The sequence below is a fragment of the Phalacrocorax aristotelis genome, chromosome 2 (genome assembly GCF_949628215.1).
Source record: "Phalacrocorax aristotelis chromosome 2, bGulAri2.1, whole genome shotgun sequence".
Taxonomy (NCBI): Eukaryota; Metazoa; Chordata; class Aves; order Suliformes; family Phalacrocoracidae; genus Phalacrocorax; species Phalacrocorax aristotelis.
In genome coordinates, this window is record NC_134277.1 from 74,815,911 (window position 1) to 74,843,401 (window position 27,491).

General features: G+C 38.9%; 1 protein-coding gene and 1 long non-coding RNA gene across 5 annotated transcripts; both read right to left on the bottom strand.

Annotated features, from left to right (window-relative positions):
• Positions 1-2,140: 2,140 nt before the first annotated feature.
• LOC142053049 (uncharacterized) lies at positions 2,141-3,520 on the bottom strand. Its single transcript, XR_012659068.1, has 2 exons — positions 3,408-3,520; positions 2,141-2,330 (listed from the first exon to the last, which is right to left on the bottom strand). It is a non-coding gene; the product is annotated as an uncharacterized LOC142053049 (long non-coding RNA).
• Positions 3,521-4,880: 1,360 nt separating this feature from the next.
• On the bottom strand, positions 4,881-27,412 carry PRP4K (pre-mRNA processing factor kinase PRP4K). 4 transcript variants are annotated; one of them, XR_012659064.1, is made up of 17 exons: positions 27,226-27,360; positions 22,179-23,372; positions 18,971-19,144; positions 18,549-18,704; positions 17,728-17,809; positions 15,937-16,147; positions 13,394-13,467; positions 12,451-12,541; positions 11,927-12,074; positions 10,561-10,698; positions 9,210-9,363; positions 8,118-8,232; positions 7,468-7,619; positions 6,901-6,987; positions 5,932-6,209; positions 5,440-5,574; positions 4,881-4,926 (listed from the first exon to the last, which is right to left on the bottom strand). XR_012659064.1 is itself a non-coding variant. In XM_075084126.1 (15 exons), exons 1-15 carry the CDS (start codon positions 27,261-27,263, stop codon positions 6,006-6,008), a joined length of 3,018 nt encoding a protein of 1,005 aa, XP_074940227.1. In that variant the 5' UTR covers positions 27,264-27,412; the 3' UTR covers positions 4,881-6,005. The 4 variants fall into 4 exon arrangements, 2 of the variants coding, with proteins under 2 accessions (XP_074940227.1, XP_074940226.1); XR_012659063.1 differs by having other exon boundaries at positions 5,440-6,209; positions 27,226-27,411; XM_075084126.1 differs by having other exon boundaries at positions 4,881-6,209; positions 27,226-27,412.
• Between the last annotated feature and the right edge of the window lie 79 nt (positions 27,413-27,491).

The following is a 27,491-nucleotide window of genomic DNA, read 5'->3' on the forward strand; positions in this document are numbered from 1 at the left end:
AAAACCTCATTTATTGCAAAGAACTTAGCATAAAAATCAGTGCTGCTGGTAAACAAACCTTTACAAATAACAGAAAAAACCTCCCCCCAAATCTTAGCAGTCCTCCCCAGGCTATGTTCTGTGGGTCATCTGGTCTTGCCCCCTGCTCAAAGCAGGGCCGGCTGCAGAGGCAAATTGGTTTGCTTGGCATTGCATCTTGTTCCATTTCAATGGAAATTTCACAGCCTTTCTGAGTAACCTGTTCAATACGTACTGCTGGCCTCCCATTCCGTCACCACAATTCCCAGCAGCCTACAAGAGACGCTACTTTCCTCTCAGACTATTTTCCTGCTGTTGTTACCTGCAGGAGAAGCTGCACAACTCCATTTTTAGATCCTTACACTCCGTTCAGGATGCAAGGAATGAAGTGCTTGTATTTCCAGCTTGTGCCAGCTAAAAAACCCACATTGAGCCAGGAGGTTTTGCAAGTGGCAGAGTTAAGAGCAGCTATGGAACTGTTAGAAAAGTGGATATACAGAATGTCAAACCCAGACTACTACCATTTATTCTGCTTAGATGGCAGTGACTTAAGGTGGTTGCTCGTCTTTCCATCAATGCAGAAATTCACCTGCATTCTTCCTCTAAGGAACTGTACTTCTGCTTGATAATGTATCAGATTGTGATAAATCTACCTATCCAGAGGGATAGGGCTAGCGTAGCTGCAGGTCTGAATAGGATTTCAAAGACTTGTAGAGCACATAAACCATGTTTGAACCATCTATGAAAAGATCCATTTCATGTAACGTCACAGGATTAGGGGTTTTGACATGTTACTGGAAATCAGAGTGCTTTCTTCTCTGAGGAGGAGGATCGGTTTGCCCCTTGTGAACACAAAAAGGAGGCTTGGTCTGGGGGTACCGCAGGCTCCAGGCGCCGGCCTTCTGTCCTTGCTCTTAATGGGAGCCCTCGGAGAAGAAGCCACCCCCCAGAAACACCGGGCACCTTGCACATGCAGCAGGTGGCAGGGCAGAAGAGTCACAAGCATTTTCTTCACTCTGGCATGACTGCAGCTGCCTTCTTGTGCCCAGTAACCTCCTTCACCAACTCCATGCTTCAATTTAAAGCCATACAGACTATTCCTCGTAGCAGCTCTCACTCCCATTCTTTTAACAGGGTGTAGTGTAGCTGTCCTCCGTTACCCCCTCCCAGTTTCTTTTTACAAGAGCACAAAGCCACATCTGTTGCACTGAAAAAGTAACACTTTTGAGACTCAACCACAGTTATAGACGGTGGCTGTATCAGTATCTACTTTCTGGGTTATGACCTTATTCCTACCTGCCCAAAAGTGGCTTTAAATTATGTCTCTAACTTCAACGCAACACCGAGTCTTTGTAAATATTCTTCACGTGTTTTCACTATTTTATGAATAATTAGCTTATACCCACTTTATAGAAGGATCTGGGCCACAATCATCAAAACCAGTGTTTGAGTAAATAACTGAGACAATGAAGCATTCAAAAGGTGTATCGTGGAAAGAAGGGCCAAGTTTTTCATGTAGAGAAAGTAATTATTTGTTACAAGTTTAAATTAAGCTTTCGTTTGTCTAAATACTTAAATAACTAAACTAAGACGTGGAAGTGTGGGAGACTTTTTTGTAGTTTCCCTTCTGTACCCACATAATGAGTGTAATGAATATACTTAATCATTTGATACGTAATTCACAAGTTAAGAAATGTAAATACACACTCCATCCCACTTCACCACACTTTCTCCCATTTGACTAGCCTCAATTTTTTCTTACGATCTATAAATGTATCTGGCTTCCCTTCACTGTAATACAATGTAATTCTTTCATCCCCTAACTCACACAGGCCAGTACCTCCCTATAAAGAATAACAAAAGGCATGGGGAGAATCAAAGTGAAACCCACATGGATTCTCTTGCGCTCACGGCACCCCCAAAACCAGGAGGCGCGCAACTTAACAAAAGACAACAGCTCTATTTTACACATATCCAGGAAGACTTTTTCAGAGATTCCGTAATACACGATACGTAAGCAGACAACCCCAAAGAACTGTTCTTAGCGTATTCAAAAACTGTTCATCTATCTAGCAGCTTTGCAGTATGACATTTGTGAACACAACAGAAGACAGGATGCAAGCAAGTTTTAAGCGTACTTTATTGACTTCAAGCAATTGCCACTGTCCAACCCAACATCCTCCACCTGAGTTACAACTTTACACATACTGTAGAAGATTGCTCTATCGCCAGCAGCGTCACAGACCAGTCTGCCTTCTGTGTACGGGTCAATATAGACATAAAGGTTCTTCAGAGGTTTAATGCCACTTACCCTATGTATGGAGATAAAGTGTTATTAAAAAGACTTTAAAGGAATCACTATATTCTATCAAATACTCTTAAACAGTTTTAAATTTTTACATTATAGTAGCATACACCAAGGTAATAAAAACACATTCTAACTGCATAGGGCGGGTATCTTGTTTTTTTCTGAATGCTTGGCAACTAAGTTTCTTAAATGTGAGGCTCCTTGTCACCGCAAAGGAGAAGGAAACAGAAATTAACACAGTAGGTTCAGCCCAACTTTCTATATGTAGGACCTCAGGTGAAGATACAAATTACATCTTCACGTACAGGAGGAAAAGATAAATTATCCTCCCTCTTAGCTCAGCCGAGAAACAGCTCAACACGAGAACTCTGATGCACAGCCCTTCCATTTGCACCACGCTGTAGCCACCGGAATCCAGTTGACTGCAGCAGCACTAGCAGCTGCACTGCTCTCCTCAGAGACCACAGGCTACTGGGACAGGTCTTGCCTACAACTGGAGAGGTTCCTTAACAGCATCAAAAAGTCCTCAGTTCCAGAGGCTTTTGAAGCCAGAACTAAAGATTTTCTATTGTTGCCAACAACAAGGATCAGCTGAAGCTGATACTGGATGGAGGCCTGAAATCCACTTCTCTTGAATAATCCCTGTCAGCTAGTCTCTGTATCAACAATAAAGTTTGACAGAATTAAAATAAATGATGAACCTGCTGAAGTTAAAGAAAAAAGGGGCATCATCTGCTTAACTATTTACTAGTTCAGACCGGTATTTTAACCAAATATAATGGCCAATTCTTTCCTCAATTTCATAGGTTTTATACCGACCATTCTACCATTTTAAGGAAACTGCATTTAAACAGTAATGCTTATTTACCTACATTTAATCACAATTAAAACAAAAAATTCTCTTCAACCAGAAACGAAACAAACACATCTATATCACAAATGCTAATATACAGTAAGAATGTTTCAGGAATTATCAGTACTGCAGCAGTGTTAACCAATTCTAAATTGGAATGCTGGAAACCAAAAGATTAAGACAGAACTACATGAAGAGTAGTTTTCATATCTTTTATAGGACAGAAACCTTTGTTCATGTCTTCTGGTAGCCATCATCTTCTTTTGAGCTGCACCTACAACACAAAGAACAAGTAAACGAGCAACTTTATGCTTCTCCAGAACAGCTTAAAACAGTTCTGTAGGCATTAAGGGGCATCTTTTCTACTGCTTTGTTTCTGCATCACCAACTCATTTAATTGTTTTATATTCCTATTTTAAGAACAAAGTACAAAGCAACAGAAAGAATAAGCTATTACTACATCTGTGTAAAACTGCCCTCAAAAGTGCTCCCTACGTTGTAAAAGTGCAAGTTACTTTCTGTATTTAACTGGCAAGCAACTAGTATTTCATTAAACGTGAAAGCTATTTTTTTCATTTCCTGTATGAACAAGATACCTTAACATGTGGAAATAAGGAGAGATTATTTTTTATTAAGAATTTTACAATATAAATTGAGAAGAGACAGGTTGAAGGTTCCAAATAGGCATACAACACCACCCATCTCCTGCTTGCTTTCGTGGTTAGTTCATTACATCTCCTCGGTGGGGTATTCCCCACCAGCAGAATGACTGCTTTGCGTCATTTTTCCATTCTTGGGTGCACTAAGAGTGCATGATTGTTGCCATTATGTACCTAGACGGATACAAAAACCCTTCTTAATTCAAAGAAGTATCATAAAGTACGTGAAAGCCAGTGGGGTTTTCACAGCTTTTCAGAATATATTAATACAAGTGAAAAGATGAACTTCTTAATATTGTCAGAGAGAACATTAAAACAGCAGTATGGATCTGAAAAGTTCGATTCTGGTTTCCTGACGCTGTATAACCAACTCAAATGTTTCAAGCTGTTTTAACTTGTTGCTAAATGTTTATCTACACATGCTGTCAGAAATAACCTTGTTAGGAAGGTGAAGTTGGTGTCTCAGCAAATCAGACCCATGGAGTAGGCGTTGAGTGGCCTGTGACTCGCTTTCCTTTTTCTCTTTCAGCACCATCAAAAGGAAAAGTGAGAAAAACAGCACAAACATTAGTTAAAGCCTGAATTTAATCCCATGTCCTACAGGAATAATTTCATTACAATGAAAGCAGACAGACATTATCTGTAGGGCTTTTTGCTTTTTTGTTTAAGCAGTGATAATTACATATCTAATTAACATAGCCTATAGCTCTCCCAAAGATCGTAACATTTAATAATCCCTTCAATTAAATGATTAATAGGAAATGCAGGGGTGGTTCTTACAAATTACCTGATTTACCATCACTGAAGACAGATTCTTTTAAAAATGGCTACAAATGCCTTGTTCACAAAAGACTTTATTATCTAATGATGCATACTGAAAACATACAGAAATCTGCATGGTCCACTTTACATGCAGCAGAACAATCTTCACTTTACAATAAGTAAGTGTCAACTGTTTTATGCAAGAGACAACACTTTAAAGTCACATTTCTTAAAGAAAAGCTTCATTTACAAAAGAAATAAAAGGTAAAGAAGCAATTACCGCTTTTAAAAAGCAGCTGCTTTGTTCAAGAGTGGAAGGTTTATGCCTGTATTGAAAGACAACATGATCACAAATAATGAAAACAATGAACAAATGAAACACTTTTAGCATAAAGCAGTACACTTTCAAAATGACATACAAATAGTTAAAAATTTCACTATGTTGTCTGTCTATCCTTTAGATATAAGGTCTTTCGAATGAGATCCCAACATATGTAATTACTAAATGAAAACTCTTCTGTAAGTATTGGTTCTATGTCAGAGTGAACTGTATTTAACAAAATGTATACAAAGTCTATAGCAAGTTGATTAAAAAAATTAAAGTAATAAGAAACAGTACACTGAAGGCGCTCTATCCATCAAGTGCGCACTCTCAAAATTTTAAATGTGATGAACAGAACAGAAGCTGTAACTATGCCACGGTTGCAATGCCAGAAAATAAAACAAGATCATTTATCAAACATGCAGGGAATTCTGCCACAATGCTATTGTCTCTCATTTGTCAGTTGTTCCAGTAAAATAACAGCTTAAACACCGGTGATGTTGATGGGTTAGCTTACCTTCAGTGTACTGAAAGTTGTACACAACCTGCTTTAAAAGAGGAGACCATCCCTGCGGGCAGGCTCAAGAAGGAACAGACCCCCTTCGGCACTGACTACACCAAGGGCATGCTGCTGTGGCCTGCACACACACACCTAGGAAAATGTGAATATAAACAGCATTTATGCTGGCCATTTTTTAAAGACAAAAATGAAGCCAAGTCTGCTAAAAACAAATCAACCACCCAGTATTACTGCTCTTTTTTTTTCTTTCTTTTTTTTTTTATAACAGATGCTTTTTCTTTTTATAATATATACGAACTGCAACCATATACATTAGCATTGTACTTCTGTGCAGTCTTGGCAATTAAAACAGTTCTACAGTGAAAATTTTCACATAAGACACAAAACAGAATTACTCTAACATTTCTAAAAGAAATATCAGCCTTGATGTTAATTCAAATGTATCATTTCTTCCTCAACTTTGCAGGGGAAATATTTATGTTTATATACATTAATAACTGCTGTGAAATTTCTTCAGTCTTTGTATCTTAATTACTCAAACCCTTTGAACTTCTTCATCTGGTTTAAATTTTTTCCTGGATGAAGGCGTGCTGCAGAGCCTGGTTGATGCTAATCCGTTTAGCTGGGTCTAACATTAGAATCTGGTCCAACAAGTCCTTTAGCTGGTGTACTTTTTTACGCTGGTCTTCAGGGAGTCGTTGGCACCCAATCAAGTCTGCTAACAGGTCCTTGGTTGGATTAATGGTGCTCATAACAGTAACTTTCTCCTACAAATACAAAAATGGCAACCTTGTAGAGAAGAAGTAACACACAAAACCCCTATCCCCTTTACACAGCTTCAGCTGCAGCTTTTCTGCAGGGTTCTCTCATATCTGGTCAGCAACGCCCTTTGACATCAAACGGCCTCATCAATCCTCTTGCAGGCAAAGGAAGAGAGTGGAAGTAATGCTGTCAGGCAGGGGTAGGCCAAACTGCACCTTTTGCCAACAGCGGGTTCATGCATGAGCCTTACATCCCAGTTAATGGAGAGTGTCAAAATTCCACGTGGAAAGTTGCCCCATCTGACCACTAATTCTGTGATTCTTGATAAATATACTGTGTTAAAATGATACCAAAAGTCACAGTGACCTCCCTACAATATCATCACATCACACTGAAGTTGGACATCCTTCTCTAAAATGAAGGCAGAATTTCTTTTTAGTAATTTATGGATTGATTATGTGGAGATACCCTAACAGGATTAAATTTACATTTCTCTTAAACACATTTCTAAATCATAGGAAAAAAATCTCTGTTGTCAGTTTATAACTACATAACCTGTCCATAGTGCTGCAAAAGGACATTCTAATAGTTTACAAAATCTTATTTTTAATTAAGATGTCAGGATACGTTTGAAAGACCATAATAGCAAGAAAGCTTGGAAAAAAAAATAGGTTAGTCAACACATGAAGGACTTACCCTTTCTGTCACTTTATCTACTTCTATATACATAAAGTTGAGATTTTGATCAAAGTGCTGATCTTTGAACACACCTTTTCGAATCATCTGGAAAATGAGGGAGAGGCAAGAGTTTCAGACAAGTTCTCTCTGTCTTACAAATTCCACAATTAACCATCGATGCCTACTGACTTACTGCAACATGAATAATTTAATGCTAATGAAAAATATACCAAAAGGACAGTAAGAAATGTCTAAATTGATTAAAAAAAAAAAACAGTTCAAACCAGTTGAAAAAGGACACGGTATCTTCCATTGACTTACGTTTTTTTTTTCAGGACAGTGCTTAGAAGGTTTCTGCTTTCACTTTATACTTAGTCTATGAAAAAGAAGCTGTATACTTTCACTTCATAAGATTTTAAATCAATATAAATTTTACAGTCAGAGTGATGTCTGATATTTACTTGCTGTTAAGAGAAGATGTAGATGATAAGAAACAGAATTCAAGGAGAAAAAAGAAAGTACGTTCTACCGTTCATTACAGCAGTTTCAGGTATTAATTAAAAACCATATACTTATTTTTCTTACCTTGTTTGGCATCTTTCCTTTGAGATCCATGGCTAGTTTCAACATATGGTTATTGGTTTTGCCAGGAAAGAGTATTTTTCCTGTATAAAGTTCATATAATGTGCAGCCTACAGACCACATATCTATACCATAGTCATAGATTTTTCCTATAACTGAAACAGAGCAATTCCAGTTAATTCCAGAAAGGCAGCCATAAACGAGATATCACAAAACCAGACAGATTAAATAATTCTGATTTGTAAGCTGTATTGGTGCTCCTCCTAAGAACAACGACTCACCCTAAGAGAAGGATATAAGCCTTTTACCTTTTACAGTACCCCTGTTTCGGAAAGGGAGCCTATTACCTAACACCCAAACTAATCAGCATTAAGTAAGTTAGTAAAAAAGAAGTCAGAACAATACCTCTAAATTAAAACATAACTATAACCAATCAGAATGATTTCTCCCTGTCCTCACTGAGCTGACCACCAACACACATGAGGAGTCACACAAGCATGCTTTCACAGACTGAATTTTTGACTGCCTTCATCTTTCCAGAGTGATGTTTCGCTAAGACCAAACACAGTAAATTCAAGTCAAATTCTCATTTGCTAGTACCAGTTTATCCTGCTACCGCTTAAGATACATGTAGTCAATCCAAATGTACTTACTGATTTCTGGAGCTCGGTAAAATCTACTAACTAGATATGGTGTGATGTCATTATCTGCAACATGCGAAGCTGATCCAAAATCACAAAGCTTTAATATTGTTTTAGACTCATTCACCTGGAAGTTAAACATAAATATCCCTTAGCACGGTAGACAGAATTACCAATAGCACTGTGAAAGTAACAATACATTTAAGTTGGGGATAAGCAAAACATTCAGCCTTTAAATTAGAAGTTCTTCCCATATTTCAATCCTTCCTCTCTATATTCTAAGGAAATTGTAAAACCATCTTCAATTGAAATTGACAGTTAATGTTTTCAAATCCTACAAAATATAAAAAAGGTCAGTTTCATGTACTTTTACCTTACCAAAATATCCTTGGTAGACCTGGCTTTCATTCCAGATACTGAAATTGTGTCAGTTTAGACTTCCAACTAGTATCCAGAGTACCACTCGTAAAACAGTATATTATTCACATATCTCATGCTTACATAGTAAATTTTACTGTTGTGACGGCAAGGAGAACATTTTAAATAAAATAAAAATCTGAGTTTGTCACAGGGATGACCACTAAGAAAACCAAAGGAAACATGCTTGATTCCTCTGATGTAGCTCTCACTCTCAGCTAAACAGAATGTTTAATGGAAATGGAAAAGAAAAATAAAGCATTAAAGACTTTTCCCCGTTATCTCATTCACAAAAACAAAATCCCCATCCAAATTCAAACAACCTACTTCCATTTTGCAGAAGGCAAGAAAATCTCTCAACTACTGATGGACAAAGTCCGCAGATTTCTCCTAAGACAGGATACTGTCCTACTTCAGAAGATATGCTTTCTAAAAAGGTACAAGTGGACGCAGAGTGTGATGCATTCTCAGAGAAAGAACATACTAAATCAAAGATTTTATTTAGATACCGCATTATATTTCTTACTATTTATACCACAATAGCATTTGGTATGAAACATGAACCCTTAACATTTTCAGTTAAAGTAAATTTTGATTTCACCTAAATTAACAGAATGATATTCATTTCAAATACTTATTTTTACACTATAGACTATGCAAAATAAGTTTAAATTATTTATTACTTACCAGAATATTATCTGGTTTAATATCTGCATGTAGGATATTGCATCTTTTAAGAAGTTTTAAAGCCAGGAACAACTGCTGGCTGTAGGAACGCACAGCTTTAATATGAAGTCCAACATCTTTCCCATACTTTTTCAACACCTCTCGTAAATTCATACTATTAAAAGAAACAAACGAAGAGAAAGAGAATAGAAAAGAGCTTAATAAAGCAAAATATAGAGGCCTCCTAAACTGTAAAACAAACTTGAAGAAACCAGTTAGCTTTAAGACATTTTTGGAGAAAAGCAGCATACAACTTAACGTACCACTCTGTTAGCTACAGCAATGAAACAAAAATGCTGCTCAATCAGATCTATCCTATACTGTATAATTACTTACTAGATTGGACTGACTTAGTTCAGAACACATTTTTAATCACGATTAATTTGAGAGGATTTATCTGCACATGAACAGCCTTTTCTTAAGAACTGTACTGCTTTTGTACTTATTTTCTAAAGAAATCCATAAAAAAGGAAGTATGCAAAAAATACAAGCTGAGGAGGTGATTTTTTGATTACTTAAACAACAGATAAATATACCACAATTCCAGGACAAAAAACATCACTACATATAAATAAAGTACAAGTGTGTTATAAAGAGATACGTGCAGCACAAGAATTTAATTTGTTGTAGGGCTATTAATGAAAATATAATAGTAATGTAATAAAATTTCCATTGCTTCGGCATAAAACTTATCCACCTCAAACACGGCAAAACTTAAAATAGGACATCCAGAGAAAACTTTGGATACAAACAACTGATGTCTGTAAGCAGGAATGGGAACTAAGGCAGTTAACGTATCCAGATCTATCACACAACAGTGTCTACAATTAACCCGTCAAAAGAGCCTAACTGTCTAAAGAAAAAGTGAGCATGCAAAGAAAGCACTGTAGCAATTTTCTTCCTTAGACTGTTGTTACATATGTACTCTTCACAGAGCGTACAGCGATCGCTGAACCTCCATGGGAACACATCCTTAATCCAAACCTTTAAAATAAAGAATTTTCAAACTAACAAGAATATTGTGACACACACATACACAAAAAATCATTAACAGCAGCACTGGTGAGAAGAACCACCTTTACTAATACATTATTTTGTTTCAAATATTATCAGGCATAAAGTTCATAATGATGCTTTAAGTAAATCAGAAATAGTTCAGCAGTCTGTGGATTTGTGCCTCCAGATAATTAAAAAAAAAAAAGTTCCTTGTATTCTTGACTCTTGGCTCTAGAACAAGGTATCAAAACAACAGCCAAAAGCAGAAAGGTAAAGACCACTCAATACAGAGAACCCCCTAATATTTGTCTCTTACCTGAGCGGCTCAAATACCAGACAGAGATGTTGTTTGTGGTAGAAATGCCTGAACAACCGTAGACAATGAAACTTGTCATCAGGATCTGCATCATTGAGCTTCTTCAAAAATTCCAGTTCTTTTAGGCCAGTTTTTTGCCTGAAATCAAAGAAATATGATTATAAAACAATATCAGTGAAATTCTACTACTTTTTTTAAATCTAGACATTCACTTGTGCAGTTATAATTATCAGGAAATGAGAAGTGTCTTGTCATTACTTAATATACCATGGCTTAAAAAAAATCACAGCAGTGGTTTGCTGTCAGTGTCTACACACTGAGTAAGTTTATTTAATTCTTTGATCTTCACTGTACCTTTGTAACCTACTTATGCTTTCCTTCTCCCTCCCAGCTGCATGGTAAGCTAAACTTAGATTTCTTCCTGTAATACAACACTTCAGTTTCAAACAACACTCACTTGAGAAGTTTACATTTTTTAAAAAAAGTACATTATTCAAAAAAGTTTCAAGCTAAACTGACTGTAGAGTCGAGTAGCACCTAAACCGACTATCTATATGACATACCAAATAGGTTACCACCCCCCAGCCCCCACCCTTTTTTTTTAAGCTTTTCTAGATACCTATTCATATAACTCAAAGTAGCCCAGTTATATACACAGCAAGACAACTTTTACAACTTCCAAGGTAAAATGCACAGAAAAGGTTTTCACCTAAGTTGTCTTTAATGGAAGACGACATAATACATGACTATAGAAAAGCTGCAGCAGATACTGAAAATGAATATTATAGACAAGTCCACACATACTGTAGTTTAATAGATCATACTTGTTAATGTTCACCCATTCTGAAGGACCTCACTTTTTATTTCAACAGGGAGAGTCCCATCCCTTTTTATATATCTTATGTACATGCAAACACAGAGAGACACAAAGATAATTAATATATGGAGGTCTTTTTGTAAGTTGCAGGTGACCAATTAGGATCCAACCCACAGCCTCCCAAATTGATTTGGTCCATCAAAACAGAATTTTTACAGTCCACAACTCCCACCTCAAAAATTTTTAGGGCTGGGCAGGCCTCATTAACAACCGTAACCTTGTTTCTTGCTACCACTGCTCCCTGCAGTTTTGCAAATGAGAAAGTGCCTGATGAAAATGCAAGTACCCTTCTCCTGTGATAGCTGTAAAGTGTGGATACATAGTCCTCAAGCGCTCCCCATTATCTGGCTCATATTAGCAGAAAAGGCAGGAATCACAGCTGTAATCTGCTACTTCACTTGAAACAAAGGGAGATTCAAATCACATCATGAAAAACTTCCAACCATTATGTATGCTTTTTTATTATTATTAAGCAAAAACATTACTTACATAAGTTCATTGTTCCTGATGATTTTAACCGCTACTTCTTGGTTTGCTCTTGCCATGTCCCTGGCTCGTACTACGTTACTGAAGACTCCCTGACCAGTGTAACCATAGACATTGTAACGTTTATCTAGAACTTCACCTATATTAACACCTGAAGGATAAAATCAAGCAATTTAGAGAGTTATGAGTGACATACATAATAAAGCTTCTCATGAAAAAAAAACCATTCTGTATAATTCAGAAAAAGAGGACAAGTGGCATAATCACTTAATTTCACAGTGTACAATGTTTTATATTACCTAGCTTTGAGGAAATTATGGGGAACAAACTGTGATTCACCAAGTCTGGAGTCTTTTCATAACTGAGGTCAAGACCTGCATGCTCATTTTATCCATTACAGTACACACTCAGTGAGGGCACTGTTCTACATTTATAAGAATAATGTTTCAGTACTTTTTATGTGAGGATCTTTTTCCGCTCAGCACCCTCATCCTAGCTGTTCTTGCAAAACGACAAATACAACTTACGGTAATAGCCTTCTGCATCCGTCCAGTTATCCCTGAGATTGGGGTTTTCTTTGAAGTCTTTTCCAAACCCAGCAGCCCTTAGACGAGCACTCTGAAATAAAAAGAAAAGTAACAGCTTTGCTTGTGTACTCTATGTTTTTCCTTGCCCCATCCTTCAAGTATTTATCTTTTTTCCAGGTCAAAGGGGTTTTGATTTTTTACATTGTATGATTACTACCAGTGTTACTAGAGTGACACCATGGCAGACTTCTGTCACCAATGCTTCTGTTGTAACTATTAGGTTGTCTGCCATAAACCAAAATTAACTAGAAAGCTTCTAAATTAAGAAAGTTGTTGCCTTGACTTATTTCTGTGTTGTGCATCAGCAACAATGAGGTAGATTTAGCAAGAACAGCAAGTCAAGTCTCAAAATCAGTCACTGGAATGCCAAGGTTTGCACGGCATTTCAGCATGTTTAAAGAAAAGCTGCTGGAAGAGTGCAAAAGTAAAAACAGGAAACACACCTCTTCATCCAGAAAAACCACCCACCAAACAAACCACCACAGTACTCCAACACAGTATCATTAGCAAATTAAAATACCTTACACAGGCACTTTTTAATTAACCATATATGAACCTCTGAAAAAAGCACATATTTAGAACAGTGCAACGTAAACTGTAACTTACAATCTTTGTGCCGTTATAGGCCCTATTCAAACAACAGGTGAATCCCCTAATTGCTTACTCTGGTAAAACTCCCACTATTTTCAGCAGGTGTTCTTTCACTGAAATATTAATGAAAGGCTACTTTGTCTGCCTTGGCTGATCAAAAGATTCAGAACATGCTATCTACTCAGTTACACATGCTTTTACAAATAAAAGTTCCCAGAAACCCCAAGTGACAGTAACTCTCGAACAAAAACAAAGCAAAAAATCATATATTTTATCTCCAAGAATTACCTACATCAAAGTATGCAGCGAACATATCATCTGATTCTGTGAACATATCAGGAGCTAGCAGTTTCTTCTGGGCTGAACCTTAAAATGAAATTTAGATTACTCAACATGAAAAAGACAACAAACCAAGAACTGTTACCAGTATAATTTGTGACTTAGTATCTTTACAATATAATCTAAGATCAGTATGTTGGCAAACAGGTAGCTCTACTAATGTTTCTAGCAAACACCGTTTTATATTCTAATACAGAACTCAGATTGTGTAAGTTCTTCAAAGCACTCAAATTTACACCTCCTTGAAAAATTTAAGTATAATAGCTTTCAAATAATTCACACAGCAGAAAGCAAGAAGTACATACCTGATCCCTACAGATGACATTTCTTTATATATGTGTATAAAGAAATACAAATTGACAATGTATATATATATATAAAAAAAATACAGACATGTTTTCAATATACAGGTTCAGGCTTTTCTGCTTATGACAAGTATTTTACCAAAAACCAAAGCTGTAAAGCCCAGAAGTCGTTGCTTTGAAAAATGTTTTCTTCAGCCCTGTCAAAAAGGACCTTGCGTGTAGCTTTTAGTCAAAGAAAACATTTACTATTATGCTTAAGAGAAACATTTTTAATGTGGGCAAGATTATCCCTTTCTCACCTTTTAATCATCTTTAAAGTCCCAAAGACATTTTACTTGATTGATAAGAGCACAGTAAAAAAATATAAATTAAGTACATGTTAGTGAAAGCAAGTAAACTTCAAACTATTTCATAACACACATTACAGTAGCATCCCTTCATGACCATGGTAAATCACAAACGCTCTCTTTAGAATATTGAGCAATGGAGAAAAATAAATGGTTAACCTCAGATGCTTCAGGTCTAATGATGCATATAGCCAACTCCTTTTATACAAAGTAACTAGACTGAAGTCCTCTGACAGCATCAAGAACTCTCATCCATCATGCTGACACCACTGTTTTAAGGTATAGACCTGTCAGTTGACACTACGGGGAGACAGGTTACACCACTGTTTTAAGATATAGACCCTTCCAGCAACTTCCTCAAGTTTTCTTTTCAGTTCCAGTTACTCACGCTTGCACTGGGCTACAATTAGTTACTAACTCGTTCCATAGCAACTTACTATCCTGCCTCCATATGAGGTCAGGATATAAATAAAAAAATGGCTCTTAAAAAGAAAGATGATCCACTGCTTCCATCTGTTGTTACAGCCACCTCCAACCCAGGATCCTACCAATATATGAAAATTGCCAGATCTAAGTGTCTTTAAAAACAACCCTTTTTCATACCTTAAAAATGTCTATGTCCTTAACAGTTATATTTTCATATACTTCAGCAGACAAAATTAGAAAGCAGTACATGCCTCTGACAAAAAAGGAAAAAGATATTGTCTGTTACACATAAGAAGACTAAGTCTAAGCTCGTGGTATGCAAATAAAGGAAAAGTGCATAAGATAGTTCTTGCCACCTACATTCCAGGAGAACAATCTGAAAATGTACTGCTCAAGGGAACGCCAGGACAAACTACAGAGCAGTACACTAGTCCCAAAGAGGTGCAGCTTTATGACTTCAAAGAGAAGCACCCACTAGAACATAGCATATTTAGCCCCCAAGGATACCTCTGGCACATGATATGAAATGCGAGTTAACCGTCCAACCATTTCCTGAGGGGTTGGGCGGGTTTCACAGCCCATGTTAAACAGCATGCTGTTGCAATTAAACCGTAAGAGAAACTGAAGTAGTTAGAACTAGCTGAAGTATGTCTACACAGCAACTAGTCACACCTTTTGACTACCTGGAAGATGTACAGTAATTCACCTTCAAATTAAAAACAAAAAAAAAAAGGAGGCAGATTTTCAATATCACAGGGTGCACTGGGAGACGCTCTGTTCCTTTTGCCGCAGCGGGCACAAGGCAGGTTTTCTATGAAGATGCATTTCACTTCAGTATTGTTGTACAACAGATTACGTGCAGGGAGGAAGAGGAGGAAAGAGCCATTTCTTCAGAAAGAAGTTATGCCACCAAAACAGACTTACTAGCAATGGCTCTCAAAAGCCTAAATTACTACAGACCCACCTATAGTCTTCTAGTACGGTGGCTTTGAGCAAAAAAAGGGACAAAAGGGGCCTGGTTTGCAACTCACCCCAAGACAGAGACTAGGACTATATCAAGCATATAAGAAAACAACATGCATAAGTGAAAAGAAAAATTTGGAACTTGAAAAGGGTGATTCTTAACTACAGACATCGTTACTTGCTCTTCCAAATTTATAGCGTGAATTGCGTTAAGAATTTTTAGAAATATAGAGAGAGTGGTCGATTCGTATCATCCTCCTTAACAAGCAAGCTTTATTTTAACGTTAAATATTGCAATATTCGTGGAAATGTTCTCAAATTCTGTCCAAAAAGTCAATCTACTTCCAAGCCTGGAAGTATATAAGGAAACTAAGCAAAATGTCTCCTTTGAAGTGCTCTGCTTAAGAGCAAAGCTTTCATAAATTGCACTACACGGTGAGATTTCAGCTACTTACCATTGTTCTGTTCAACTGTCATGAGGTTGTGCTTGGCTTTTACTGACGCCTCAAATGTGTCCACATTTTCCCGTTCATACTCCTTCACATCAGCAGCAACTCTTTCTAGGATGTCGTCTGGCGAATTTGAGCGACTACGTGTGCTACTTTGAGGACTGCTTGGTTCGGATGGTACAGATATATTACTGTCTTCTGTCTGGCCTTTGTATTTCTAAAAAGAAATTTAATTATTAATCTCACCATCACAGCTTATCACCATTTAAACATTTTTATACTCGCTCTTTCATTGGTTTGTGGTAAACATTAATCTTTGCTTTCACAATCACCTACATCTCTGGTGGCAACAGATTATTTGCAGAATGGGATACAGCTTTTGAAAACTCATTTTGCTACAGTGCACCACAGCCCAGACTATAAAAGACGACTCAAAAATTCATGCGTGTCCTTTGTGCTTTTACATTTCTGGAAAAAGCGATTTTTATGGAAGATTAACTATTTTGTTGTGCATGACAAAATGTCAGTACCAATAGATTTAAACCATTCTGGCACACAAGTAGTGAAATAAAGTCTTTAAGGAAAAATTAATGGTCTTGTATCTTGCATCCTAGAACCTTTTCCATTTTTATTAGTGTTATGGAATAGAAAAGTAGTTTTTAGATTCTTGTTTTTAATTTGAATTGGAAATCCTGCTCATTCATTCATTGCTGTTGAAAAATTTCAGATGCATTAAAAAAGTTCAAGACAATACCTTTACAAATTTCTTTTTTTAACTCAAGTAGTATGAAAGTATTCAAATGTCACTTCCTCTCCCAAAAGTTTAAAAAAAAAAGTCAAACTGAATAAATGCTGATACCACTCAGTTAAGGCCAAACTATTCAATAATATGAGCAGAGGTTTCCCATTTAGGGAATGAAGCTCTGGAATTTGCTTCCTGCGTGGACCAACAGCAGGTGTAATCAGCCTTTAAAAATAATTTACTTCATATGGTTTTGCTCTCATAGTTCTGAACAATTTTACAATGGGCTTTCCATAAAAGTCAAACGATGAACAGTATTTTTAGTGCTGCTTAAAATAAGCAGTACATTATAACCACTGTTTTATAACTAAATATTAAGTAAATACGCTACAGCATTTTGCTTACTATGTCCTCACTGTGTGCCAAATCCCAACTTTAGATGAAGACACCCGACTTGTGCTGTTGAGTTACATCCCCTTTGGCCACAGCTCCCTTTCAGGGGTCTCAATCACACATTACCTGTCACTGCTGTTCCCTCCTTACCTACCAGCAAAAAGTTCATAGGAACTCACAGGTGTAACTGAATACACTACCTACTTTCATGAAGAGGGAACGCTTGTCAGTGGCTTTTTGGAGTTTTGGAAATGGAAGTTTTGAACAACTTCTACTTGAAACAAACCGACCAGTTAGGTTAACTGATACGTAACTTAATGCTATATTGACATTATGATATCAATGATACAGCTAAAGAAAACCTACAGACCAAGATAATGAAAGAACATTTTTAACATGTCTAGGACTGTCAGAGAACATTTAACCATAGCACAAAACTGACTCACAGAAGAGTTGCTTCAGCCTTAAAAGCAATGCTGTTGCAATGGAAGTGTAAAGATTAACTGAGACTAACATTTACAATAAACTAATTGGAAAAAATACGGTAATAGTAATTACTATCGTAATGTAGTAATAGGCTAAGAGCCTTCCTTTATCACAACATTTTACACAAAAAGCATAAAATTAGTTTCTGTAACCCAAATTATAATATAACCATGTACCTGAACAATTGCTTGCCGCTGTAATCTTCTTTGTCTTATCTCTGCTTCCTCATCCTCTTCTTCCAAATCAAAGTCTTCAAGACTATAAAAGCATAATTACTTTTTATGTAACATCATAAACAGAAGATTATCTACTGAATTTTTACTAAATGTGAACTGCATAGAAAGCCCACAATATACTAAACAATAGCTGTTCAACTGACTCAGAATGCAAAGGTGTATTGAATCCCAGTGTGTATATTTACATCTCCTTACAGAGAAAATTTATCTTTTGGTATCGTATTGGGACTTCGAGCATTTAAGTTTTAACTGCAAACAATTAACAGTAACTGCTGTTAAAGAGAAAAACCAAGAAAAACCTTGTTCATTTTCATTCCAGCATCACTCTTCCTTGATAATTTGATTAAGAAAGCATACATACTCTTGTGCGATTGGATTAAGTAGATATTTAGCAAATATAAAACCAATTTGTAGATAGCAATTAATCCTTTCAGCTGTTACAGCTTTTCCTCAAGCTTATTGCTTGTGGAAACAGACCACATAGTTTCACAAGATACTGATCAAGTTGAATTTAGAAACCTAACACGAAATCACCCCCTCAGGCCTGCTCACTAGCCAACAGGTCTTGATATTTCTTGCATACTCTCAAGTTTTCCAGATTATCCCAACAGTAATTTTTCAAGATTGTAAGTACCAAAACATGATCATGGTTTTAGGTGACAACCCAAAAACTACACCATGAAGATAAAGGCTAGTTCATTCTCCATATCAGTGGGTCTGGTTTTTTAAATAATCAGCATGAGTTAGAAATTAATTCTTACTTTTCATCTGATGAAGACTCCTGTTCAGCTTTCATACCCTCAGAAAGACTACCTTTAAATTTGTCTTCTTTAACTTTGCTTCTGCTCCTACGTCTATGGCCACCACGTGACCTGGACCTCCTTCGAAGGCGAGATCTACTTCTTCGGCCTCTGTCCCTGGTAACAATAAGAGGGGTTTTGGTTTAGGTGGGGGTTTGGTTTGCTTTTTCGAAGAAAAGGTGGAAAACCTATATGTAAAACATAAAAGTACATAATGACTCCAAATAATAAATTAATTCATGGAGGACAAAATTAATTCAACTATGCTAGCACTTATAAAAGTGGACAAAAAAAGCACCTTTTTTTTTACACATAAGATAGCAATCGTTATTCTTTTAGCAACATTTTACAAAATATATTTAAAAAATGCAGCGTGTCTTTACCTCCTCCGAGGAGACCTACTCCGCCTTCTTGGAGATCGGCTACGTCGAAGGGGTGAACGAGACCTCCTTCTGATGGGGGACCGAGACCTTCTTCTGGATGGGGACCATCTACTGGGTGGGCTAACATCTTTCGATCTTTCACGTCTAGACAAAATATCATCTCTGGTCCGTGTTCTTAAAATAGAGGAAGGGAACGGTAGCAAAATCAGGAGCAAGCTGATAACAAAAATCACAATTCCCTCTAGAAGCTCACTTTAAAACCTTACTGCAGCTGAGGGACCACCAGATGGGCTTCTGAGGGAGGGATGGGTAAGTACGCTGCAGAGCTGGCTGCCCTTCCCGTACGTGCTTCCCCACTCCAGCAAATATGTGCCTTTACACAGGTCTAGTTCAGGACAACTCTGGAAACAGATCTCGTTAATTACTACCACAAACCTAAGAGAGGTTTTAAAGCAAAGCTTGTGTTTGGGTCTTACATAAATAGTGGCCTGATTTCATGTTTATCAGAAACAATATTTAACCAATAAATAAAACCCAAAAACTAATTCTTGAGGATTTTCTCAGCAACTTTACAACACAGTATTGAAAATTCAGGACCATGCTACTCCACAGCAATGACTTTAACATCTATTTCAATTTGGGCACTGGAACTGGCCAGTTTGACATTTCACACATTCTAATACAGCAGCTGCAAACTACAATTCTTAATTAACATGCAAACTAACCCGTCTCAAATTGAAAAAGATAATTCAAGTTTGACACTATAGGCTATTCAAAATTTGTTCATACTTGTCTATACAGATCCACAATTATTCAAGAAGAAAAATCCTTGAGGGGACAACTTAAAAGCTTAATTGTATTCCACAACAGCGACGCTTCAATAGAAAAATCGAAAAGGATAGAAGTTAAAAATATTTAACAACTATTGTAATAAGACTGAAACAGAAATTCTTGGAAATATTTCCATACCGTTGTTCAAAGAAAATACTACTACTCTATTTCTTCTCCCCCCGCCCCCCCCCCCCCCCCCCCCCCCCCCCGGTTTTTTCTTTTAATCAAATTAGGACAAGTTATTTCAGGTGTTATCTCTCATCAATGAGCAAAATCTTTTGCAGCTGAAAGATTAATTCCATCCATTCTGTAATGATTTTTTGTTTGTTTTGACACTGTTACATCAGCTTCAGTTACCTTAGCTACATATAATAACCAGGCATACAGAACTGATACAAAATAGTAAAGAATGGGACAGGAGGAAAAATTCTGCACAAGCAGAAGAACTGGCGGTTTCTACAAGAAATTACTGTAGACTCAAACACTGGAGCAGGCCGACCCCTTTAACCCATTTAATTTACATTATGTTCTTGTGAACAATATTACAAAAAAAGTCACAGGATGAACTGACAGTTCCAGGTTTCCTGGCTAACAAAGTGGTTGTACTGCCAGAACCCAATCAAAATATCTGTTAAAAAAATCAGTTCAGGGATCACAAGTATGAGATTAAAGAAAGTAGCTGATTAAAAATTCACAGCAACATCAAATAATGAGCATCTTCAGTCAAAGACCTGAGAAGTGTCTTACATGATTAGAACACTGGAAACAAACATGAAAAATAAAGTTATTGGGAATTTTTTGTTAAAACTGTTCATTAAAACTCCTGAAATTCTCTGGCAGCCTGAGTAATTGCAGGTAGTTAAAACTACAACATGGTTGGAGTTAGTTGAGGATGTCCCACAAAGATTATTCCTGCTGATTTGCAAACACTTTCAGCAGAAAGTGTTTCTTAGCAGTCCCCCCCTCACATGCTGCTCACCACGGTGTTACAGAAGTATGAACCTGATAGCAAAATTCTAGACACGTGCACCACTTGATACAGCGTCTAGACAGCCAATTCAAACTGGATGCAATACAAGCTGTCATGAGAAATGAAAACTGAAAGATGCAAAATTCTACAGAAGAGAAGTCGAATACTATGTCAAGGAAACTTAGTGGTTGTGCCGATACATTCCTGATTCACCAGAGAGCAGTCAGATAAACTTGCTTAATCTGGTTAACACTGCTGGGGCCATCCTCCAAAGTACCTGCAGCATTGCTAAGCAGTAGCACAGACAAATAAGCTGATAATGCGCCTGTACAGGATACCCCATACCTGAAACCAGAGTAACCTTCAGCGATGCAAGCAAAATGACTTTCACATTTATTAGACACTTATTTACTGAGCTAGATCTCTGTGGTTCCAATACACAGTTTAAAATTCATACTTCCTTGTTCTTAGTACTCAGAGTGGATGAAGCTAAACCCCATGATTAAAAGTTTTAAATTATTAATTACCCAAAAGTTATGCTGAACTCTTCTGCCTGTTGAACTTCTAACATTTAATGAATTAACTTGCAAAAATTTATATGCTTATATTATCCTCTGCTTGGGAACTTAGCATCCGGCCCTTATGAGCTTCAGAGAAGGAGATGATAGTAATTGTCTCGTGGTTTTTATTAAATTTCAAGGTAACTGCTTTCATAGGCTCAAGTGCCTTTTTAAAAAATGCTAAGACTAAAAATACATTAAAAAGATTTCAGTCTCTCTCCTTTAAGTGTATGCAAAAATATGGTAATGATACACAACCAATAACAAAGCAACACTACCATACCTCTAGCAAATGAAAAATAGAAAGTATTTTCAAGAAAAAAAAAATTACTGTGATAAGGACATCTTGATATAAAAGGCTTGCTTGCATTCACACATGCTGAGTCTATCATTAGGCGTTTTTTTTTGAGTGGGGGAAAGGGTTAATTGCTCATTTTTAGCCAACACTGATACGTAAGAGTGGAGGGGACTCTCACTTCACTGATATTCCTGAAAGCACCAGAACTATTAACTAAGAAACAAAATAGAATCCAAATTCTGAATCCAGTTGAGTGATAAAAAGGAGAACCTGAGATACAAAACCCAAAACCCCTTCCCACTAATGGTGCGAGCAGCAAGTAACTCAGCACTTTAACAACCAAAGCCAAATTTGCATGCCTGACAGATGGGGGGAGTGTTTTTTTAAAAACTAAATACATACAAAGCAAGCTCATAATACAATGCACAATCTGATTTCCTCTTTTAACATCTATTTTCAGAAAGAAAAAAAAAAGAGATAAACCTCAAACTAGAAGATAAGTAATTCTGTAATGCATTTTTGTGATAGTTCATGACATCTTTACATTACCTGGGAGAAGACAGACGCCTCCTTTCTGATTCTCTTCGTTTCCGTTCTGCAGATCTACTCCTCACTCTTCTAATCGGAGACCGGGTTCGAGACGGGGACTTACTCTGTTTAGATCTACGATCATTAAAGAGAGGGGATCTGCTTCTTCTGGACTTTTCACGTTGTTTGGGAGACAAGCTTCTTCCTTTTGGGCTACGGCCAGGTCGTCTAGGCGACCTGTTTTCTTTCCCTGAAGAAGCATCTTTAGAAGGAGATTTAATTGGCTTTTTTTCTTTGTCAGTCTCTGATCTCCTAGGTTTTCTATCTTTGGACCGTGATCTTCTATCTTTGGATTTGCTTCTTAGTTCTGTTGGAGATTTAGATTTTCTGCCACGATCTCTGCTTTTGTTTTCATTCACAACTGGAGACTTTCTGCGATCTCTTGACTTACTTTTATCATCAGCCTTATTTCTATCCTCTGGGGGAGATTTAGACTTTCTGTTTTTCTCCTGAGATCGCCTTTTCAGCATTGGAGACCTAGATTTCCTTGTCTGATCTTGAGACTTACTTCTCTTATAAGGGCTTTTGGACTTCCTCCTCTCTTTTGACTTGCTTCTAGTTGTCTTCTCTTTGATGCCATCAACCCCTACCTTGCCTTTCTTTTTGTCAGATCTGTGCCTAGTCCTTTCCTTTGATTCACTCTTATTTCCTTTCTTGGAACTAGTTTTATTGTCCACGGGTTCTAACTTCCCCTTAGTGTTTGACTTAGCTGTAGGTCTCGTCCCATTTCGCACTTTTTCATTAATCTCCCCCTCTTCTTCAGATCCTGACTCATAACCTTGTAATATTAATCCCATCCCAGACTGGACTTTTCCTTCCATTAATTCATTTTCAAGTTCAGCTTTCAGTAATGCTCTTTGTTTCTCCAAGTCTTCCAGAGGGGCTAAAAAATCAATTTTAGTTCTTTTAGCTGGTCCATCTTCTTTGTCAGAGGTATCTGCTACCTCTTTCCGTTTATGTTTCTTATGTTTGTGTCTGTGTTTATGTTTTTTGTCCTTATCTTCTTCTGAAGAATGTTTATGTTTCTTGTGTTTACTTCGGTGTTTGTGTTTCTTTTTTTTGTGTCGGCTGTGCTTGTTCTGAGGTTGGTCTGCCTCTGATACTTCCCCATTTTCTTCATTTACACTTCTCTCAGATGCGTCGGCATCCTCAACCCTGCAACAAATAAAAACTACCAATCAGTACTATCAACTCACTGAAGTCCTTAATCTTGCATTGACAGTCTTTTTTATGATAGAAGCTAACTGACATTTTTTTACCTACCTTTGGGAGAATTAAAAATGTACGGCTAATGTAACTAAGTTGTAACACTTCCTCATGAACAAACAGCAATGACCACAAAAGGAAACGCTACAGAACAGAAGACACAGCGAACGCACTAACAAAACAAGATGTGTGGGTGAAATCAATGCTTATGCTTTTAGGTTCAATACCAACAGTATCTGTTAACAGTATACAACAGTGCTGTGTATTTATGCATCCTGTCAGTCCAGCATCTAGCTTACTTGCTGCTCTACTCCGATGCCTAACCCAAGCTATGCCTTTTAAAAGTATTTTCAAATGGCAGAACACAACTGTGCTCCAAAGATCAAAATGTACTGCAAGGGATGACACTGACCACTTAATGAAACCATCTTGCAAAATCTCACGCAGAATCAACTCATACTCTTAACTGCTATTTCCTTCTCTCAGGATACACACCCATTAGAAAATCAAGAACTGTTTAACCTAATTAACTCTATCCCAGCCAAAAACAGGACATCATGCATTTATATTACTTATGCAGTACAGGGAACACTATTGAGGAACGGGATAAATGAAGGAAGAATAATTTCAGAAAAGCTTTGTGATACTATACAGAGGTCTTCCAGCCTCCCAAGAAAAAAAGCCGTAATCTCTAGACCCGTAAAATAGCATTGGCCAGAAAACCAGAAAATAAGTCTACAGCAGGTAATTAAAATAATAATAATAATGTACAGCGTTTCTTCTGCTAAAAAATAATTTCAATTAGCTAGTCACAGCAACAAGCAATTTCAGTGGCGCATTTAACTTCAAAAGTTATAAAATTCAGTCCTGATTTTATGCATTCACTTATCTTCCTTTGAAACTGAACCTGGCTTACCAATAGATTTTTGACAGTGTTTAGCAAGTATCTCCCTATCTCCTTCAGAAAATCAAGTTACTATCTGTTGTAAGATGGACATTGCCGTTTGAAATCTGTTGCCAAGAATTAGAGGTGCCAGATTTCATCTTTCTACAAACTCACCCCATCTAAACGGCATTTTCCGAATTTACTGGCTAACACTTTATTAACTTAAATATAGCTCTTTCTGTATCCCAAGCCTCATTCACTGAAGAGAAATTCCGTAAACACGATGGTCAGGAGTGGTGCGGGAACGTACACAGAAATGTAGAGATATCCTCCAAACTCTACTAGTTTCATACAACAGCTGTTTCTGAAGAATATGATTGATGATCCAATAGAATAAATATATCAGAGGTATTCTAAAGCCAGGCCTAAAGGATGGCACTTCACCATAAATTCAATTAGTGTCTTCCTAATGGAGGATAGAACCTTCAAACAGTGCACACTTACTGCTTCTCCTCTGCTTGTGTTAATGCAAATTCTAGTAGTAGTAAATAAATGGGACTTTTCTGCAGCATACACTAAAATTATTTTATAAAACCATTAACCTTTTAGTGCTCTGAAATGCAAAATTTCCTAAGGGAACAGATAGCTTGAGTCAAAAGTATGCAATATTCAGAGATTTCAGTCAGAATGCTGTATGCTTTTTCTTCTACATCTTTCCCCACTACTTCTGCTTACTGAAAGCATATAGAAAGGGTGTTTTTCTCAGTTGCTTCCTCCTGACACTCCACACCATTATGACAACAGAACATCCAAAAGAGGACAAGCTGCCTTAAAATAAGTTTACTCTATGTTGCATTTGGCACAAAAGTCACGAAAAAGAAGGAAAAAGTATTAAATGTAAAACTTTTTCAACTTGGATTTGCAATCCAGAGCAAGTATGTCAGTGATGGAAGTTGGCTAGAGGGCAGAGAAATGTCACAAGGAGAATTTTGAGGGACCTATGCACCTTTCAAGATTTCTTTTAGTTGGATAGAGGACGCTGTGTAAGTCCCTGATTAACATATTAATGGTACTTCAATACATTATAAAAATATTACAGAACAAAAATCAGATCCCTTCAAGCTGCTCCATATAAGCCTTCCTTCTCAATAGCAGAAAGTGACATTGACATCTGGAAGGAAGTTATTTTGTTATTGTATATAATTTAGTGTTATGTAATAACCTCACGCTAGATTCCATAAAAGCAAGCTGGCAGCAGAGGCGCCAGACAAGATACAGCACCACGGCACTATCTCAGGCCACTACAGACTGCTAACAGGACTGCCAGCTTCCTTTCCATTTGTACCTCGACTATAAAATTACTATTAACTTCATTAATATGCATTAACCATTTCACAGTTTCTTCATGTACAGGAATCTGTTTATTTCAGTTAAATCTATCAAAACACGGAAGAATTTTTGCTTCACCCAAATGCTTCCGATGACGTGGATAAGAAACCCTTTAAGAAGATTTCAGAAGGCGATGAGACAGATAGCTACCTGCACGTTTAGGTTCTAATGGCTTTAAATAGGGAGTTGTGACACAGTCTTTTCATAGCCCGACTTTTTCTTACTTTTGAATTCAGGGAGAAGAACGATAGGAAGTTCGTGAAAATTTGCAGAGATTTTTTACCTTACTACTCTCAGTTATGTTTCCCTATACAATACTAAACGCTCTTCTTCATGCACTTATGTGTTTTACGTGGCTCACATATACACCCACTGCTTTTCCTCACCTGTTTTCTACTCCCACGATTGACGACAAAAAGAAAAGCCTCAGATCGCTACTTTTTAAGGGAGAAAAAAATATTGGAAGCAGTTTATATGGCTAAGAGACATATACAGCAAAGAGAAGCAATGAAGTAAGCGTTAGGCTGTCAACTCCGGGCAAAAGTTCCAAGCGAAGAAAGTGTTCATGAGCTCGTGAGCATCCACAAACCTAAACCCCACGAGGCCAACCGGGAAAACGCGCCCCCGGAGCCGCGGTCCGGCGGGGAGACGGCGGCGGCGGCAGCTCCATCTTCGCTTCCCGGCGGGAGCCGGGAGTTGCCAGTCACTCCGAGGGCTGGAAGGAGGGGCTGCCGGCGACAAATCACTTTTTGCTTCCCCCAGCAGAAGCACTTTTTTCTAACGCGAGAGCGCCGGGGCCAGGGTTGGGGGGTGGGTGGCCTCGCCGCGGGGCGGGCAGGGGCCGGGCGGCGGGCGGAGGGGCAGCACCCGGGCATCCACCGCACCGGCTCCGCGCCCCACCCGAGGGGGCCCCGCCGGGACAGAGCGGCGAGGGGAGCCCTGGGGGCCCGGCCTGGCCTCCCCTCGGGGATGCCCGAGCTCTGCGCGCCGCCGGGCCGCCGCCCGGACCGGGAGGGCAACGGCCTCGCAGCTAGGCGGGGGAACGGGATCACCCCCTTTCCCGCCCTTCCCCCCCTCAACCCGCGTCCTCGAGGAGAGGCAGGAGACGGCGGAGGGGGAAGGGCAGCGCCGGAGCCCCCCCCCCCCCACGACCCCGTGGCGGGAAGGCGCACGCGGAACTGAGGACACGCGCCCGCAGGTCCCGGCTCCGCTTCCCCTCCCCCCGCCTCGCGGCCTCCTGCGTCCCGCCCCGTCCCATCCCTCCCCGTCTGTCCGTCCGTCCGTCCCCGCTCCCCAGCCGGAGGGAGGCGGCTCCCGCGCCCCGGCCCCGCTGAGCCGCCTCATGGCGGGGCGGCCGGCTCCTATAGCAACCCCTCTCCCCCGGAGCGGCTGCTTTCCCCCGCCTCCCTCCTCCTCCTCCCTCACCATCTCCACCCGGGCCGCCCCTCATCACCGTCCCCCTGCCCGCGCTTCCCCCCCCGCCTCCCTGAGGTGCCGCGGCGCGGAGCCTCCCGATCAGTCGCTTACTCGGGCGCTCGCAGCTCGGGCTCCGCCGCGGCGGCCATTTTGAACTTCCAAACTCCTTCGCTGCCGCTGGGGAGACGCGGGGCCGCGGCGCACGCGCGCGGCGGCGGCGGGAGCGGGTGGGGGGGGGGGAAGGCGGGGTGAGGCGGGGGCAGCCGGCCGCCGGAAGCGAACCCGGCGCCCTGGGCAGGGAGCGGGCCGGAAGCCCCGCCCCCTCCTCTCGCGGCGGCGGGCGGCCGCGGGGAGGCGGTGCCGTGTCGCCACCGTCG